Source organism: Erinaceus europaeus, chromosome 4, assembly GCF_950295315.1.
Source record: "Erinaceus europaeus chromosome 4, mEriEur2.1, whole genome shotgun sequence".
Taxonomy (NCBI): Eukaryota; Metazoa; Chordata; class Mammalia; order Eulipotyphla; family Erinaceidae; genus Erinaceus; species Erinaceus europaeus.
In genome coordinates this window covers 23,070,535-23,084,767 of record NC_080165.1, presented here as the reverse complement: position 1 = coordinate 23,084,767, position 14,233 = coordinate 23,070,535, and the positions used below count along the sequence as shown (strand labels likewise).

At 56.3% G+C, this 14,233-nt stretch overlaps 1 protein-coding gene across 1 annotated transcript in view; it reads right to left on the bottom strand.

The window, feature by feature from the left end:
• The window catches only part of CACNA1I (calcium voltage-gated channel subunit alpha1 I), a 101,082-nt gene that overhangs the window by 16,182 nt on the left and 70,667 nt on the right, over positions 1-14,233 (bottom strand). Inside the window, exons 9-21 of the mRNA XM_007519388.3 lie at positions 10,163-10,314; positions 8,666-8,851; positions 8,376-8,493; positions 7,817-7,972; positions 7,285-7,378; positions 6,461-6,663; positions 5,391-5,885; positions 5,079-5,179; positions 4,313-4,436; positions 3,973-4,041; positions 3,340-3,524; positions 1,577-1,703; positions 301-426 (exon numbers count right to left, since the gene is read on the bottom strand). Coding sequence (XP_007519450.2) covers positions 301-426; positions 1,577-1,703; positions 3,340-3,524; positions 3,973-4,041; positions 4,313-4,436; positions 5,079-5,179; positions 5,391-5,885; positions 6,461-6,663; positions 7,285-7,378; positions 7,817-7,972; positions 8,376-8,493; positions 8,666-8,851; positions 10,163-10,314 — 2,136 coding nt within the window. The remainder of the gene's footprint in view (positions 1-300; positions 427-1,576; positions 1,704-3,339; positions 3,525-3,972; positions 4,042-4,312; positions 4,437-5,078; positions 5,180-5,390; positions 5,886-6,460; positions 6,664-7,284; positions 7,379-7,816; positions 7,973-8,375; positions 8,494-8,665; positions 8,852-10,162; positions 10,315-14,233) is intronic.

Below are 14,233 nucleotides of genomic sequence, written 5' to 3'. Positions count from 1 at the left end.
GCCGCAGGGGCGGGATTCACACTCATTTCTGGCTGATCCTAGAACTCCCATCACAGTCCCCTGAGTGGGGCTGAGGGTGAGGAGCCAATGTCCCCAGTGTCATGGGGACACACCAGCAGCCAACACTCTGCCCTCGGGCTCTTTAAGGCTCAAGCAAAGTAGAGAGGCAGCTCTGCCCCAACCCACAACAGGAAAGGAAATGAAGACCTGGGAAGAGGTCTCGGGTTAGTCCTGATCTGTCACCCTTGGGCCCTGGGCACCAAAGTACTATCAACACCACCCATGGAAGGTGGCACTCACCTGGCCCAGGTTGTCAAAGTTGTACTTGTGATGGACCCAGCGGTAGTTGGCGGCCACGCAGTCAGAGCGGTTGGTGATGTTGCGGGTATCCACACCCAGGCAGTGATAGAACTTGCCCTTGAAGAGCTGGGGGAGGGGCGTGGGGCCAGTGACCACTCAACCTGCCCTTGGAGGGTGGGGCACTTCCTCTCTGCACACCTAAGCTTGCACTAGGCTACACCCCCTCACCAGGTCCTGACATAGACACTGAGGCCCAGCGGTGTCCCAGCATTTCCCCAAAGCTGCCTGAGGCTGAGGAAGTGGCAGAGCCAAGTTCCCTGGGCTCTCCCAACAACTCGAAATCCCAGTACTCACTCCAGAGGTAGGCAGGGACCTCAAAGTCGATAAGTGTCCACAAGGGAGAGGAAGAGAAACAAGGGGATGCTCAGGGGACCCAAGTCCTCTCAGTGTCAGCTGCTTAGAAGGGGCAGGGCCACTGCATGCATGGGGTTCACTCCAGCACCCCCCAGGGGCCCCTTCCCTGCCCACACAGCTCCCCTGGGGATCTCCCAGCAATGATGTCAAAGGACACAGTGTCCAGGGCCTCTTGCAAGATCATCCCCAAATAAGGAACCAGATAAGGGAACTGGGACCTCAAGGATCAGGCACTCAAACATCAGGAAGCAGCAATGCAGATTCCAGGGGCCAAGATCAGTCCAGCCACCAGCCCCCACCCCTATCACACACTTCATTAGCCGCCCAGTCTTCCCTCAGGCCACACAAACTAGTTCAAGGCCTTTCTGTGTCAGGGACCCTACATGGCCCTGACCCAAGAGCCCTGACCAATCCTTAATTCCTAGGCTACCATTTCAGGCCTTTCTCCACCTGGCCCAGCCCACCATCTGGCCCACCTGTCCATACCAACAATGTGACAGCTACACTCACTCCAATCACATGCCCATCCTCCACTGTAAGCCTCCCCAGCCACAGCTGAAGTCAGCTCTCCCTCAAGACCCAGGGCAAAGGCACCTCCCTTAGGGGCTTTCCCCCATCCCCAGTCCAGCCCTGTGCCCCTAAGGGTCTGGGACCCTTGTCCTGTCGCTTAACCTGCCTTGCATGCAGTTGGCTGGGCTGTACACTCGCCGCTGGCAGGGACCAGGGCTACCCCGTAGGGCCACCTCAGCCTCCGGTGGACTGGCATAAGGTGGGAGAGTTGGGCAAGGAAGCAGATCCTCATCCTGGACTGTGCTAACCACTGTCTCTTCCCCAAGCAGGAAGCCCACCTGGGACCCCTCACCTGCACCCCCAGGATGCCAAAGATAATGAAGAAGGCACAGCAGATGAGGACAATGTTGCCAATGGGCTTCAGGGAGGAGATGAGTGTCTCTACTACCAGCTTCAGCCCTGGAGCCCGGCTGATGACACTAGAGGAGTGGAGGAGGAGAAGGGACACTGTGAGCCCCCACCTGGCCCAGAGCCATCACGAGGGAGGCCCCCGGGACAGCAGAAATGGCAGAGAATGTGGAGGTAGGGCCAAGTAGCTCCTTTTATTATTTTTTTTTAATTTCCCCATAGTCATAGTTCCCAAACAGGCGAAGTATCTCTTATTGAAAACCATCAGCCAGAGGGTAAGTGCCGGTGCACCAGGGTGAGCACACATATTACAGTGCCGGTGAGCACACATATTACAGTGCCGGTGAGCACACATATTACAGTGCATAAGCACCCAGCTTCAGGCCCCCAGTCCCCACCTGGATGGGCAAAGTTTCACAAACAGTGAAGCAATGCTACAGATGTCACTCTTTCTCTCTCTCCCTTCCCCCTCAACTTCTTTGTATCAAAAAAAATTAAATAAACAAGATATTTTAAATCAAAATTTTAAAAAAGGAACACCACCAACTGGTGGCCCAGGAGTGGTACAGTGAATTAAGAGCCAGACTTGCAAGCATAAGGTACTGAGTTCAGTTCTCAGTGATAGTTTGCTTTTCTCTCCTCTTCCTCCTATTAACTGATAAATAAATACACATTTTTTAGAAAGGAAACCACAAACCGACCTTATATTCATAGTAACTTAAGAAATCCTGTCTATGCCCTGTCCCACTAGGAAAAGATAGAAACAGGTTGGAGGTATGGATTGACCTGCCAACACCCATGTCCAGCAGAGAAGCAATTACAGAAGCCAGACCTTCCACCTTCTGCACCCCATAAAGAATCTTGGTCCACACTCCCAGAGGAGTAAATGTTAGGGGAAGAAGACCAGAGGTCTCTGAACTCCAATTCCATAGGACCCAGAGAGAGAAGGGGGATCTACCTGTGAAAAATTAGAAAACTATTACCTTTACATTAATAAGATTTACCTAGAAATTTTTTTAAAATTATTTAAAAAGAAGAAAAAAAAAGAAAGTTACTTTTACATACAAAAAAATCCTATCTGCTTATTGCCTTTGAGTTTTTGTTTAATATTTTTCACCTTGATTTAGTCCCTCTGGCTAAAGGATTTATTTATTAGGAGAGAGAACAGGGCTGGGCAGACAGCATAATGGTTATGCAAAAAGATTTTAATGCCTGGGGCATGAAAAGGTTCCAGGTTCAATCCCCAGCACCAACATAAGTTAGAGCTGAGCAGTGCTCTGGTTAAACATATAAATAAGTAAATAAATAAATAAATAAATAAATAACAGAACCAGAGCATCACTCTGACATATGATGTGAACTCTGGGTCTTGAGCTTTAGAGTCCAACGCCTTATCCACTACACCACCTACGCCACCCCTCCCTTGGCAGAAAGGTGGTAAGCTTCCCAGGGACCCCAGATCAAGGTGTGCCTCCCTCGGTTCCCTTCCTTCCAAAGCACCCCTTTCCATAATCCCACCCCACCCTGGCCGCCAACTCCCACAAGGGCAGTACCCACAGCTGGGTCCCTGGCGCTGCTCACCTGGCACCTGCTACCAAAAAACTGAGTGTGTGGGGAAGGTCAGTGTGACAGGTTCACTTAGACCTGGGACTCTCCAGATAATGCAGGCAGGTGGGCATTTTCCATCCCCGGGGGAGGGGTCCTCACCGCAGGGGGCGTAGAGTACGCAAGAGCCGCAGAACCCGGAGGACACCCAGGATCTTGGCTCCGCCAGCAGAAGCCAGGGACACTACGATGTCGATGATGGACACGAAAACCAGGAAGCCGTCCAGGACGTTCCAGCTGCTGCGCAGGTAAGCCTGCTCGCCGAAGTACAGGCCCAGAGAGACCACCTGCAAGTGGGGGGCCGTGGGTGGGGTCAGCTGGGGGGGGGGTGGAAGAACCTGGCGGATGGGCGGGGCCGGCCAGGCAGTGGGCGGGGTCATCCGGGGCGGGGGCGGGGTCAGTCTGAAGCTGGGGCTGGAGCGGGGCCAGACTGTCGCGGGGTCGTGGGGTCGTGGGGTCTTGGGCAGGGGAACCCCTTTCTCAAGTCCCCCAGGGGCAAGCCCAGATCTGGGCATCCCACACCCATTATACTGCAATTTCCCTTTCTGGTCATCCTTGAGCCCTTGGGGAGGGAGGACATGGCTGAGCCCTCTGGATCCCAGCTCAAGGGCAGGCACGGGGGTGGGGGGACCTGTAGAACGGGGCTGACTGGCATTCGATTGATAAGCGGGGGGAGGGGAAGGGAGAGTCTAGGAAAGGCCAGGCGAGAGAGGTCCCACGTGACCCAGGAGCTACCTTCAGGGTCATTTCGCCCACAAAGATGGCGGTGAAGATGTAGTTGGACACAGTGAGGAAGATGCGTTCCTGAAAGAGGGGGAGAGGCCATGGACCTTGGGTCCCCCAGCACTACCACCTGGCTGGGCTCAATGCCCTCTGCCGCGGGGGGTTTCCAGGACAGGCTACTGTCCACAGTCCAAGGAGGGACTCCCCATCCTGGGCAAGCTCCCCCCACACACCTGCCATTCCTCCTTGCCCAGCTCTCACACCCCCTGGACCCTGCACGCTGGTTCAGAGCAGGCCGGGGGAGCTTGCCCCCACCTTGTCCCTTGTCCTCCCAAAGGGGGAAGCCACTCACGGTGCTGCCAGCCTCAATCTGGGGCCGCTCCAGAGCGATGGTGATACAGTTGAGGAAGATGAAGGCCAAGACCACGTAGTCAAACAGCTTGTGGGCAATGATGGTCTGGCACAGGACTCGGCACCTAGGCCCAGGCCCCGGTCGGGAGGAGGCAGGGCCTCAGGCACGCGTGGAGACCAGACCAGTCTCTGGGAAGCCAGTCCCTCCCTTTTCCTGGTGGCAGCTTTGCACCTATCTGTCCAGGCTAACCCCCTGGAGCTGTACCGCCTCCCCTTCTCACACAGGGCAGTTCTCCACCCAGTGCCTGAGGCCACCCAAACAGCCGGCCCAGACCCACTGCCCAGCCCTTCAGCTGGGGCAGAGCCAAGACGCCCTTTGCTTCTGCCCCCAGACTTCCCTCTACCTGCACTAGCCTCCACTTCTTTCCAACTCCACTCCGCCTGCCAGAATGCTCTCTGCCCCCAAAGGCAGCACAAAGGTCTCCTCCTCCAGGAAGCCCCTCCAGATGTGAGCATCCTAAGTTGCCTGAGGGCCTGTCCCATCTGGTGCCCAGCACAGGGATAGTCAGGAATAGAGGGGACACCCAGGCAAGGTCCCGTGTGCACACTTGGACCCCAGCTACTCCCACAGAACCTCACTACTCAGGGAGAAGGCCTTCCAGCCTACATCACCCCACCCCACCCCACCTCTCTCCCTAGTCCCATGGCTTGCTGTGGCAGAAACCTGTCTCCCAGACAGGTCAGCCCCCAATGCCAGCCCCGCCCACCTGTTCTCCGGGGAGAAGAGGTAGACAGACCAGTCCTCACGGACCTCACACCAGTCAGGCTTGTAGGCATCAATCATCTTGCGAACACGGAAGCACAAAGTCTGGAAATGGGGGCACCGGGTGGGCTCTGGTCAGCAAGGCCTGGAGCTGCCCACGTCCACCCCATCTGGCCACTGGGGTTCATTGGGAAGCCCCCACGCATTCCCAGCGGAACCAGAACCTCAGCCCACCCAGGACAGGTACACGCCCACCAGAAGCCCCTCTGAGGTCCCCTGCAAGCCTGGCCCTGCTGCCCCAGCTGTGGCCACTCACGTAGTCCATCTCCTCCTCCTCCTCGCCGCGATCCCTGCGGTCGTCCATCTTGGTGAAGACGTCCTTGGCGATGCTGGGCATCCTGCCATTGCAGTCCTCATGCCCTGGGACCAAGCCTGCCATCCTCCAGGATGACCGTGAGTGGGCGCCCGCTGCTGGCACCAGCTCGGCCAGGTCCACCGAGTCCCGGGTGTCCAGGGAGAGCGTGCGGCGGTGGTGGCGCTGGCGGTGAGCCGGGTGGGGGCCATGGTGGGTGTGGTGGGTGTGGTGGGCATGCAGGGTGTGGAGTGGCACAGCCCGAGAAGGCCCTTCCTCCAGGGCGCCCTCACAGGCCTGGCCCCCAGCGCGCTCCACTGACAGCAGGGACTCGTGCTCAGCCGAGGGGTGCTTGTGCTTGAGGCTGTTCCAGCTGGAGCGGCGGCTGGCCCAGGCCCCGCTACGGCCCCGCGCCCCAGGCCCATAGCACAGCCCATAGCGGGAGCTTCGGGAGCTGGACTGGGAGGAACCAGGGCTCCGATCAGTGCCCAGCACACACTCAGGGCCAGGACTGAGGCCCTGACAGGGCCACCACCTGGCCAGTGGATGAAAGACCCCAGGGTTACTCCATCCACGTGTGGGGACCAGTGGACACACCTACAGGATGGTCCCTCACTTCCCTGAAGGAAGGTGCAGCAAACATGGGCAACCTTCCCATTTTACAGGCAAGACTAAGGCTCAGAGAGGGCTGTGACCTGCTTGTGGTCACACAGCTTGAAGGCTGCAGAGGCCAGATTCCAGTTCAGGTCTACCTGATTCCAAAACCAGCTCTTTGCAGCTATTGCAGCTAAGACAAAAACCAGGTTCTCCACACCAGACCCACTGACATTTATTCATTCTTTATTGTCAGGTCCTGTAGGCACTGAGCAGCCAAAAATGCAGCAGACATGGCACCTGCCTCTTTCTAGCTAAGCACGCGGGTTCCTAAACCTGGCCACTAGGTTGAGACTGGACAGGTGGACACTTCTCCCCCGGTCCTTCAGCTTACACCCCAACAGTGCACACCCATGCAGAGTCCCCCAACAAGAACTCACCAGGGAGCTCTGGTCGCAGCTGACCCTCCCCAGGGACATGACACTGCTCTTGCGAGAGCCCAGAGCCACAAGGACGGGATCTGGCTGCAGTGACAGGCGGGGGGCAGGGGCAGAAGCCCCCATGGAGCACAGGTGTCCACCCAGTGGGTGGCTGGGGTCCAGGTGCCCATTGGGGGTCATGGGGATTGGGCAGAGCTTGGGATCTGAAACAGGCAGACAGACAGAACAGGACAAGAGCAAAAGAAACCATGTGACAGAGACGTGAACATACACATAAGTGGGTATTTTCTAGGAAGGCATCCTCTGCCAGGAAGCCTCCCTACCCCTCTCTCACCTTCATATGTGCCTCCCCTCCACCCTGCCTTGGATTCTTGGCTTTATGCTGGGATGAGAGGGATAGCTTGTCTCTTGTATTAATCAGTATGAGACTCTCACCCCGACACCCACTGCAGGAAGTGACAAAGCCTATCTGATCACCCAGCCCAGTTGCCCAGAGGACAGAGGGTCTGCGGAGGGTTCTAAGCTGCCCAGAAGTGCCAAGCAAGACCAGACCCCAGACACCCCAAGATCCAAGGCTCTTCCCCTGGCTTAAGGGTCCCCACAGGGATGAAGGAGTCGAGGATGGCTGCAACTGCCCTGTGGCTGGAACTCAGGGGGACAGTGAATGTCACCAGCTCTCTGGCACTCAGCCTGGCTTTCGAGCATGAGTGCAGACAACATGTCTTCAGGGCCTATGAGCTGTGGGAGCCTGCCATGAAGGAAAGCCAGGCACTGGGTCTGAGGGAAGAGTCCCAGCCCCCAGGTAACAGCAGGGACCTGTTTACCTCCGCCACCCTCCAGGCCCTCTGGGAGCTTGTCAAAGTCCTCCAGGTTGGATGAGCTCTGGTCCTCGTCTGAGTAGGAGCGGTTGGCATCCCCCTGGAAGACCATCCCCTAAGTTGGACGGCTCCACCTTCCCCTCCTCCGCCCTGAATTTCCCAATGGATGTGTTCGTCCCCATTTGATAGATGGGGAAGCTGAGTCCTAGAAAGGGAGGTGGGGAACCAACAAGGCCCAAGGCCACAAACCACAGCTGCCTGAGTGTGTCCTCTCCCCAGTCTCCAAGAATGAGAGAGGCAGGATCCAGAATCCCAGTGGGGGGGGGGGGCTTTAGAATCTCAGGATAGAGAAGCAGAGACCCCCCCCCAAGGCACACTCCATGCTCATGCTTCCACCACCTCACGGGTGACCCCCTCTGTTTACACCTGCAACCTGCCTAGTGTCCAAATTGCAACCCTTGGCCCTCACCCCAACCCCTCAGTCAGCTTCAAGAAGGCCCCATGAGGGTGAGGGGCCCTCTACCAGGGCTTCAGTCACCTCTGCCTGGAAGCCCTCCACCAAGATGGCCACCAGCAGGTTGAAGAGGACATAGTTGCCGAAGGTCATGAGGGCGACAAAGTAGAGAGAGGCCCAGGGGGAAGTGGAAGCCATGCCATTGTACAGGACGACATTCCAGTCCTCCTGGGTAAGGATCTGGGGGTGGGGGAGGGGGGAAGAGTACAGCTCAGCCCTGGGGAACTTCCAGATGCCAGATGAACCTCCCTACCCCAGTTCGAGCATTCTCCTTGCCCATCCCTCCTTTCCAGGCTGAGCATGGCCAGCCTCCCTCTGCCCCACCCAGCACACTGGGTGACCTGTGCCCTCATTCAGCCAGGCCTATGTTCAAGTGAGAAGACTCCACCTGCCCAGAGTCTCAGCTCAACTCCAGAATCCAGAACTGGCTTCGAACCCTACACCTGCCCACAGGAGGCAAGAGTTCAGGGGCCTCCCTGCCGGACTGCCTATCTTTTCTAGCTCTGCTGAGAAGTAACACTGGACGGCAAGCCTGGGAGAAGGTCTGGCCCTGGCGCCCAGGGTGAGTATGTGCCAGGCTCACCTGAAACACCGTGACGATAGCCCACAGCAGGGAGTCGAAGTTCTTCCTGTCAGGGACTGTGTCCCCCGTGTCCGTGCGGAGGCTGAATTTGCAGCCAAAGATGTGCATCCCCAGGATGCTGGGGGGAGGGACAGAGGTGGCTCAGGGGTGAGACAGGGCAGGGAAAGGGCAACATCAACCCACTTCACACAAGTGAATGCCAAGGCCCAGGGCCGTGTGATGCCCAGCTCAGCCGGGCTCTGGGCCGAGGGTCCTGGGAGCTGGAAGGGGCTGGCCCATCTTGGGCTCACCTGAAGATGAAGATGAAGAGCATAAGCAGCATGCAGAAGGTGGCCACGTTGTCCATGGTCTTCATGAGCACCACCAGCTGGCGCCGCAGGGCGGGCATGAAGCGCACCAGCTTCAGCACCCGCAGCAGCCGGAAGGTGCGTAGCACCGACAGGCCCCCGTCGGCCTGCCCCACAATCTCCCAGATGCTGTGGGCAGGGAGGGAGGGAGAGGTGGGTCAGCGGGAGAGGAGGAAGACAGAGGAGGGAGAAGCCACCCAGGAGGAGCCAGAGAGGGAGGCCTGCCATTCACCCAGTCATCAGCCCTCAAGAGTACCTTTCCCGGGTCACTCTACATGCATCGGGGCTCCTGACCTGGAGTCTGTGGACAGCGCCCCCTCAGAAAGTTAGAACTCAGGAGCCCCATCAATGTCACTGGCTTCTTTTTGATACCGAACAATAATGATGTATTATTATTATTAAAAATATAGTATCGTTAGGAAAATAATAGATTCTTTTTATTATTTTGATAAGACAGAGAAAGAAAATGGGAGGGGGAGGAGAGAGAGATACCTGCAGTACTGCTTCGCCACTCATAAAGCTTCCCCCCTGCAGGTGGGGACTGGAGGCCTGAGCCCAGATCTTTGTGCATGGTGACGTGTGCTCGACCAGGTGTGCCACTGCCCAGCCCTTCTGAACATTCTTTTATTTAGGAATGTAAATACATTCTTAGAATCATACCACCTGCCAACCTTGACCCAAGAGGAAGCAGATATCTTCAACAGGCTAATCACAGGTATAGGAATTGACTCTGTAATCAAAAACCTTCCCAAGAATAAAAGCCCAGGTCCAGACAGCTTTACAAATGAGTTCCATAAGACTTTCCAAGGACTCATTCTGATTCTCCTTAGACTCTTCTAGAAATCGAAGAGAGAGTCCAAATGTATTCTATGAGGCTAAACTCACTGGATCCCCAAAAGCAGGAAAGGACACTGACAAGAAAGAAATCTATAGACCTAGGTCCCCAGTGAACATGAATGCAGAGACCCTCAACAACACAAGATCTTGGCAAATCAAATCCAACAACACATGAAGAGAATAATTCACCAAGACCCAGTGGGATTCATCCCTAGGAAGCAGGGATGGTTCAACATTTGATGACCAAAGTAATTCACTACACACATAAATAAATAAATGTCCATGGTAACTAGGAATGCAAACCAACCGCAGAGAGCGAACAGTCCCTATGACCTTGTACCTGCTGACAAGCCGATACATCCTGTCCCAAGAGACTGACATTTCTGAACGTGACGCATGCATGTGCCCTCTCTGAAAGAGCGGTGGCCTCTCAATATTTAACCAGCTGTTCAGAAGCACAGGAGTCACTGAGCCCCCACTGATTTTAATATATGGGCAACTGTCTCCAGGGTGGCTGGTCTCCTCTGACAGCATGAGGTGTACTTGCTGATGGGGCGAGTGCGTTAGCTCTTCTGCCCCCAGTTCCCTCCCCACCCCATGCACCTGATGATGACTATGATGCTGTCAAAGATGTTGTAGGGGTTGCGCAGGTAGTCGAAGAGCCCAAAGGCAGCCAGCTTCAGGAGCATCTCCAGGGCAAACATGCTGGTGAAGACCACGTTGCAAATCTCTAGGATGTTGGTCAGCTCCTCGGGCTGTGGGGCGAACGAACACAAGACGGCCTGGTCAGGCCAGAGAGCAGCCCCCTCTGGGAGGCAGACGGACGTGCTCTGCTGGCCTGGCAGCTCAGTGCACCCCTTCTTGCACAGTGCCTACCCCCAAATCTTGTGGGGCTCAGTGGCCCCGGATCCCAAGAGGCCAATGTGGGGGTGGGGAACCCTGAGACTGCCCTTCCTGTGTGGATGAAGCCAGATGATGCCCACTTTACAGGTGAGAAACCTGAGGCTCAGAAGGACTTGCCTGCTCAGAGCCACCAGCAGAGTCAGACACAAGGTCAAGCCACACACACAGCACAGCCCACCTCTGTTCACTCAGCTCACAGTCACCGCAGGGGCTCAGGTCTGCTGAGCTGGGCTGAGCTTTGCTCCTGGGCTAGTGTGGGCTATGGTGGGCTGGTGGCAGTGAGCATCAAACTATCTTCTGTGCCCTGGACAACGTACCCAAAAAAACCCACGATAGCACCAATAAACCAGTCAGTAGGGGCTGAACACCCAGAAAATCTGAGGGTGGTTTGGATGGAGTCAGGAATGGCTTCCTGGAGGAAGTGACATCTCAGTAAATACCTCAGAGCTGAGAAGAGTGAAGGACAAAGAAGAGGCTGGGAGGTGAGGGAGCCCCCACCTACCAGACCACCCATGCCCCACCCAGATAGCCCTTTAGCTGGGTCCTGAGACACCACAGGGGCTTGATTTGACATCACTTGGGTGATAGGAGAAGAAATAATAAACCCCACTCTCATTTCTCACCCAGAGCCCAAGAAAGCTAATGAAACTGCCAGGTCCTCTCCAGCCCAGATGAAAGGAGAAAGTGGCTCCATGGCTGTCTGCAATTGCATCTGACTTATAGAAATGGTCCTGAAAGGGGCCTGCAGGGCTCAGATGCTGCTCAGAGTCATCAATTTCCCAGCCCGTGCTCCCAAAAAGTCACCTGCCATGCTCTCCTCCCTCCAGCAGCCTCCACTAGTCAGAGCACACCTGCTCCCCTTTCTGATGGGCCAGTGCCCCCTCTGTGAGGTGGAAAGGCAGACAGACACAGCAAGTGAGTGACCCAGGCTAGAGGTGTGAGGAAAGGGACAGGGGAAGCGGGGGCGACAACAGAGAGACAGAAACTGAGAGACCAAAAAGAGAGTCAGACAGACAAACACAGACACACATAGAAAGGGGCACAAATAGGGTGCAGAGGGTCCAATCAAAGAAACAGTTCACAGCACAAAGCCAAGGTTAAGGCACAGGGTATCAGAGTCAGGGTTGGCAGACAGACAGATGGACAGACGAACAGACAGAGGCTTCAGAGAGGTGACTGCAGATGTCAAAGGCCCAAATGGTAGAAGAGGAGGTGCCAAAGTAGGGGGGCAGGGGAGAGATATCAAAACAGAGACAGGACTGCAGAGAGCAGGTGAGGAGGGCTGGAGGGCAGGCCAGAAGCAGGGTGCTGGGCCAGCCAGCTTGTCCCTGCCACATGCCAGGCTTGAGAGGCACCTGGCCTGGCAGAGCCCCTTCCTGTTCCTCTGTCATCTCCTCCTAGGTCAGTCCCTGCAGGGAACAGCGTCTTCTGTCCTAAGGAACCTAATGACACTCCCTTGTGACTTTGGCCTTGGTGTCCCCTGGAAGGCCATGGGCACTGTGCATCTCACCTTTCCCTTGAGAGCTGTGAGTAGAGAAGCAGAGGGCCCATCAGCCTTGCAGGTGGAACTAAACAGCCATGGCTGAGCTCTGCCCATCCTTGCCACCTGCCATCTGTCCCCCGGTAGAGACACTGAGTTGCCATCCTGCCTGGCTGCCAGCTCCAGGTAAGGCCTCAGGGTGTGTGCCCGGCAGGCCTGGGGCTGTTCACTAGCCCATCTCTCCTCCCACTTCCTGGGACCCAGCCCCCCTTCACGGCCCTGGGCCACCTCTCTCCTCCAGAGCCACCTCAGACAGGGCTGCTCAAAATAAACATGGGGGCGGACCGGTTCTGCCAGCAACGTCTGGGAGCCGAAGGGAGGAGAACAAAAATACCAGCGAGGCCATGCACCGCCGAACAATGGCTGCTGCTCTGAGCTGCTTTAAAAAGAACACTTCTCCGATTCTGCCTCCCCCTCGCTTTTCTTTAATTAATTGCTTTTCTGAGGCTCCAGACAGAGGCTGGGTGGTAAATTCACCCCAAGGGTGGTGGTGTGAGGTTTCAACAAAAGATTCGGAACTTGTCCCTGAATGTGAACACCTCCTGTGTCCAACATCTCCAGCCATGATGGTGACACTGTACAGGGAGAGATACCATGTTACCGGGTGACACATCCGAGGCCAGCCTGCCAGTCATTGTGGATATGAGGGGGGGGTGTCCCCTCTGCTGGGCAGAGGCCTTCAAGAGGCTCTACCATGTGAGAAGCTCACTCAGGCTGAGGTGTTAGGACAACCCTGAGGGGGCCTGAGCAGGGACCTCAGCCTGGTGTGAGGCTGTACCACACACAGGGCAGAGCTGCCCCTGGCACCATATTGTCCTGGAGGGGATGGCCTAGAAGACACCCCACACTCTGGCAAATGGGCCTCTGACAGCCCAGTGTCCCTAGCAAGACCAATCCAAGGTGCCAAACACTTGACAGGGGGCTCAAGAAATTCCTGAGCGTCAGGGAGCCGGCTCTCACCAGCAAGCCACCACAGAGTCCAGCTCTGGCAAAGCAGGTGCTGCTGGGTGCTGCATTGCTCGGAAGCTAAAGCCAGCACCACAAGAACACCTGTTCCCAGGTACGGTCAGTCAGATCTCCACTCCCCAGACCTGGGCAGGCCAAGGCTGAGGGCGGGGCCCCAGGCAAAGGGGTGTCCAGGCTGAGGGTCCCCCCACACACACACAGTCTCCCCCAGAGGCCTGTTTTATTAAGCTGGAATGACTGGCACACTGGTGGCTCTGAGCAGAGCACCATGGCATCCCCAGGGGCCACATTTAAGTAAACTGAATGGAGCCTGAGCTTGGCAGACTAATGAGGAGAGAAATGAGAGTGTGACCCACCACAGGGTGCAGCTGATGGTGGCAAGGGACCAAAAAGGGGCAGCAGGATCTAGAGCCTAAGCCCTGCAGGGGTATCCATCCTGGCACAGGAAGACATGAGTCTGAATCTGGATGGCACAGCATGGGAGCTGGATCTCCCCTCCCCGGGCTCAGGGCCACCAGCCGTCGAAAAGGAAGCCATTACAGGACTGGAGTGCAGGTTAAGGGAGGGATCCCAGCGAGGGACTGGAGGACATGCATTGCATCAGGGCAGGATCTGCAGCCCAGGCTGCCCACCTTGTGTGACCTCTGGACCGAGGACATCAGAGCTAAACCTCTACAGTATTCCATCCTTTGCCCCCAAAGTCGCCTGCTCTCTTCTCAGACTCATCTCTCCCCTACTTCTGCCACCTATTGGAAGCCATCCCCCCAACCTGTATGCTGTCATTCCTTGGGGGCTTTTAGTCTGAGCCCCCGTCATCTCTGAACCCCCAGAAGTATCTCCTCCCAATAACCCTAGGGTCTGGAATACACCGCTCAGGCCAGCCAAGGCCCCTGCACCCCATACACCCCATGCACACGGAGACAAGGAGCTGGGGAAGTTGAGCATAGCCTCTGCAGGACAGCCTTGAGCACCCACAGGCTTGGGACACAGAGCTGATGAGGGTGTGGGGTACATCAGGGTCAAGAGACTGAAGCATGCGCTGAAGGCACGATGTGGGCAGAGAGCAAGGAGCTTGAGTGTCAGTGCACAGGTGATGTTCTCTGCCAAGGACAATGGGAAGCCATGGACATTTGGGGACAGAAAGGAGCCCAGCCCCTGGAAAATCACCCCAGCTGTTTGGAGGAGCATGAACAGGGCGATTTACAGAAGGAGGTGGGAGTGAGAGATTTGGCAGGGGAGGCAAGGGGTGGGGAAGGAGGAGATTC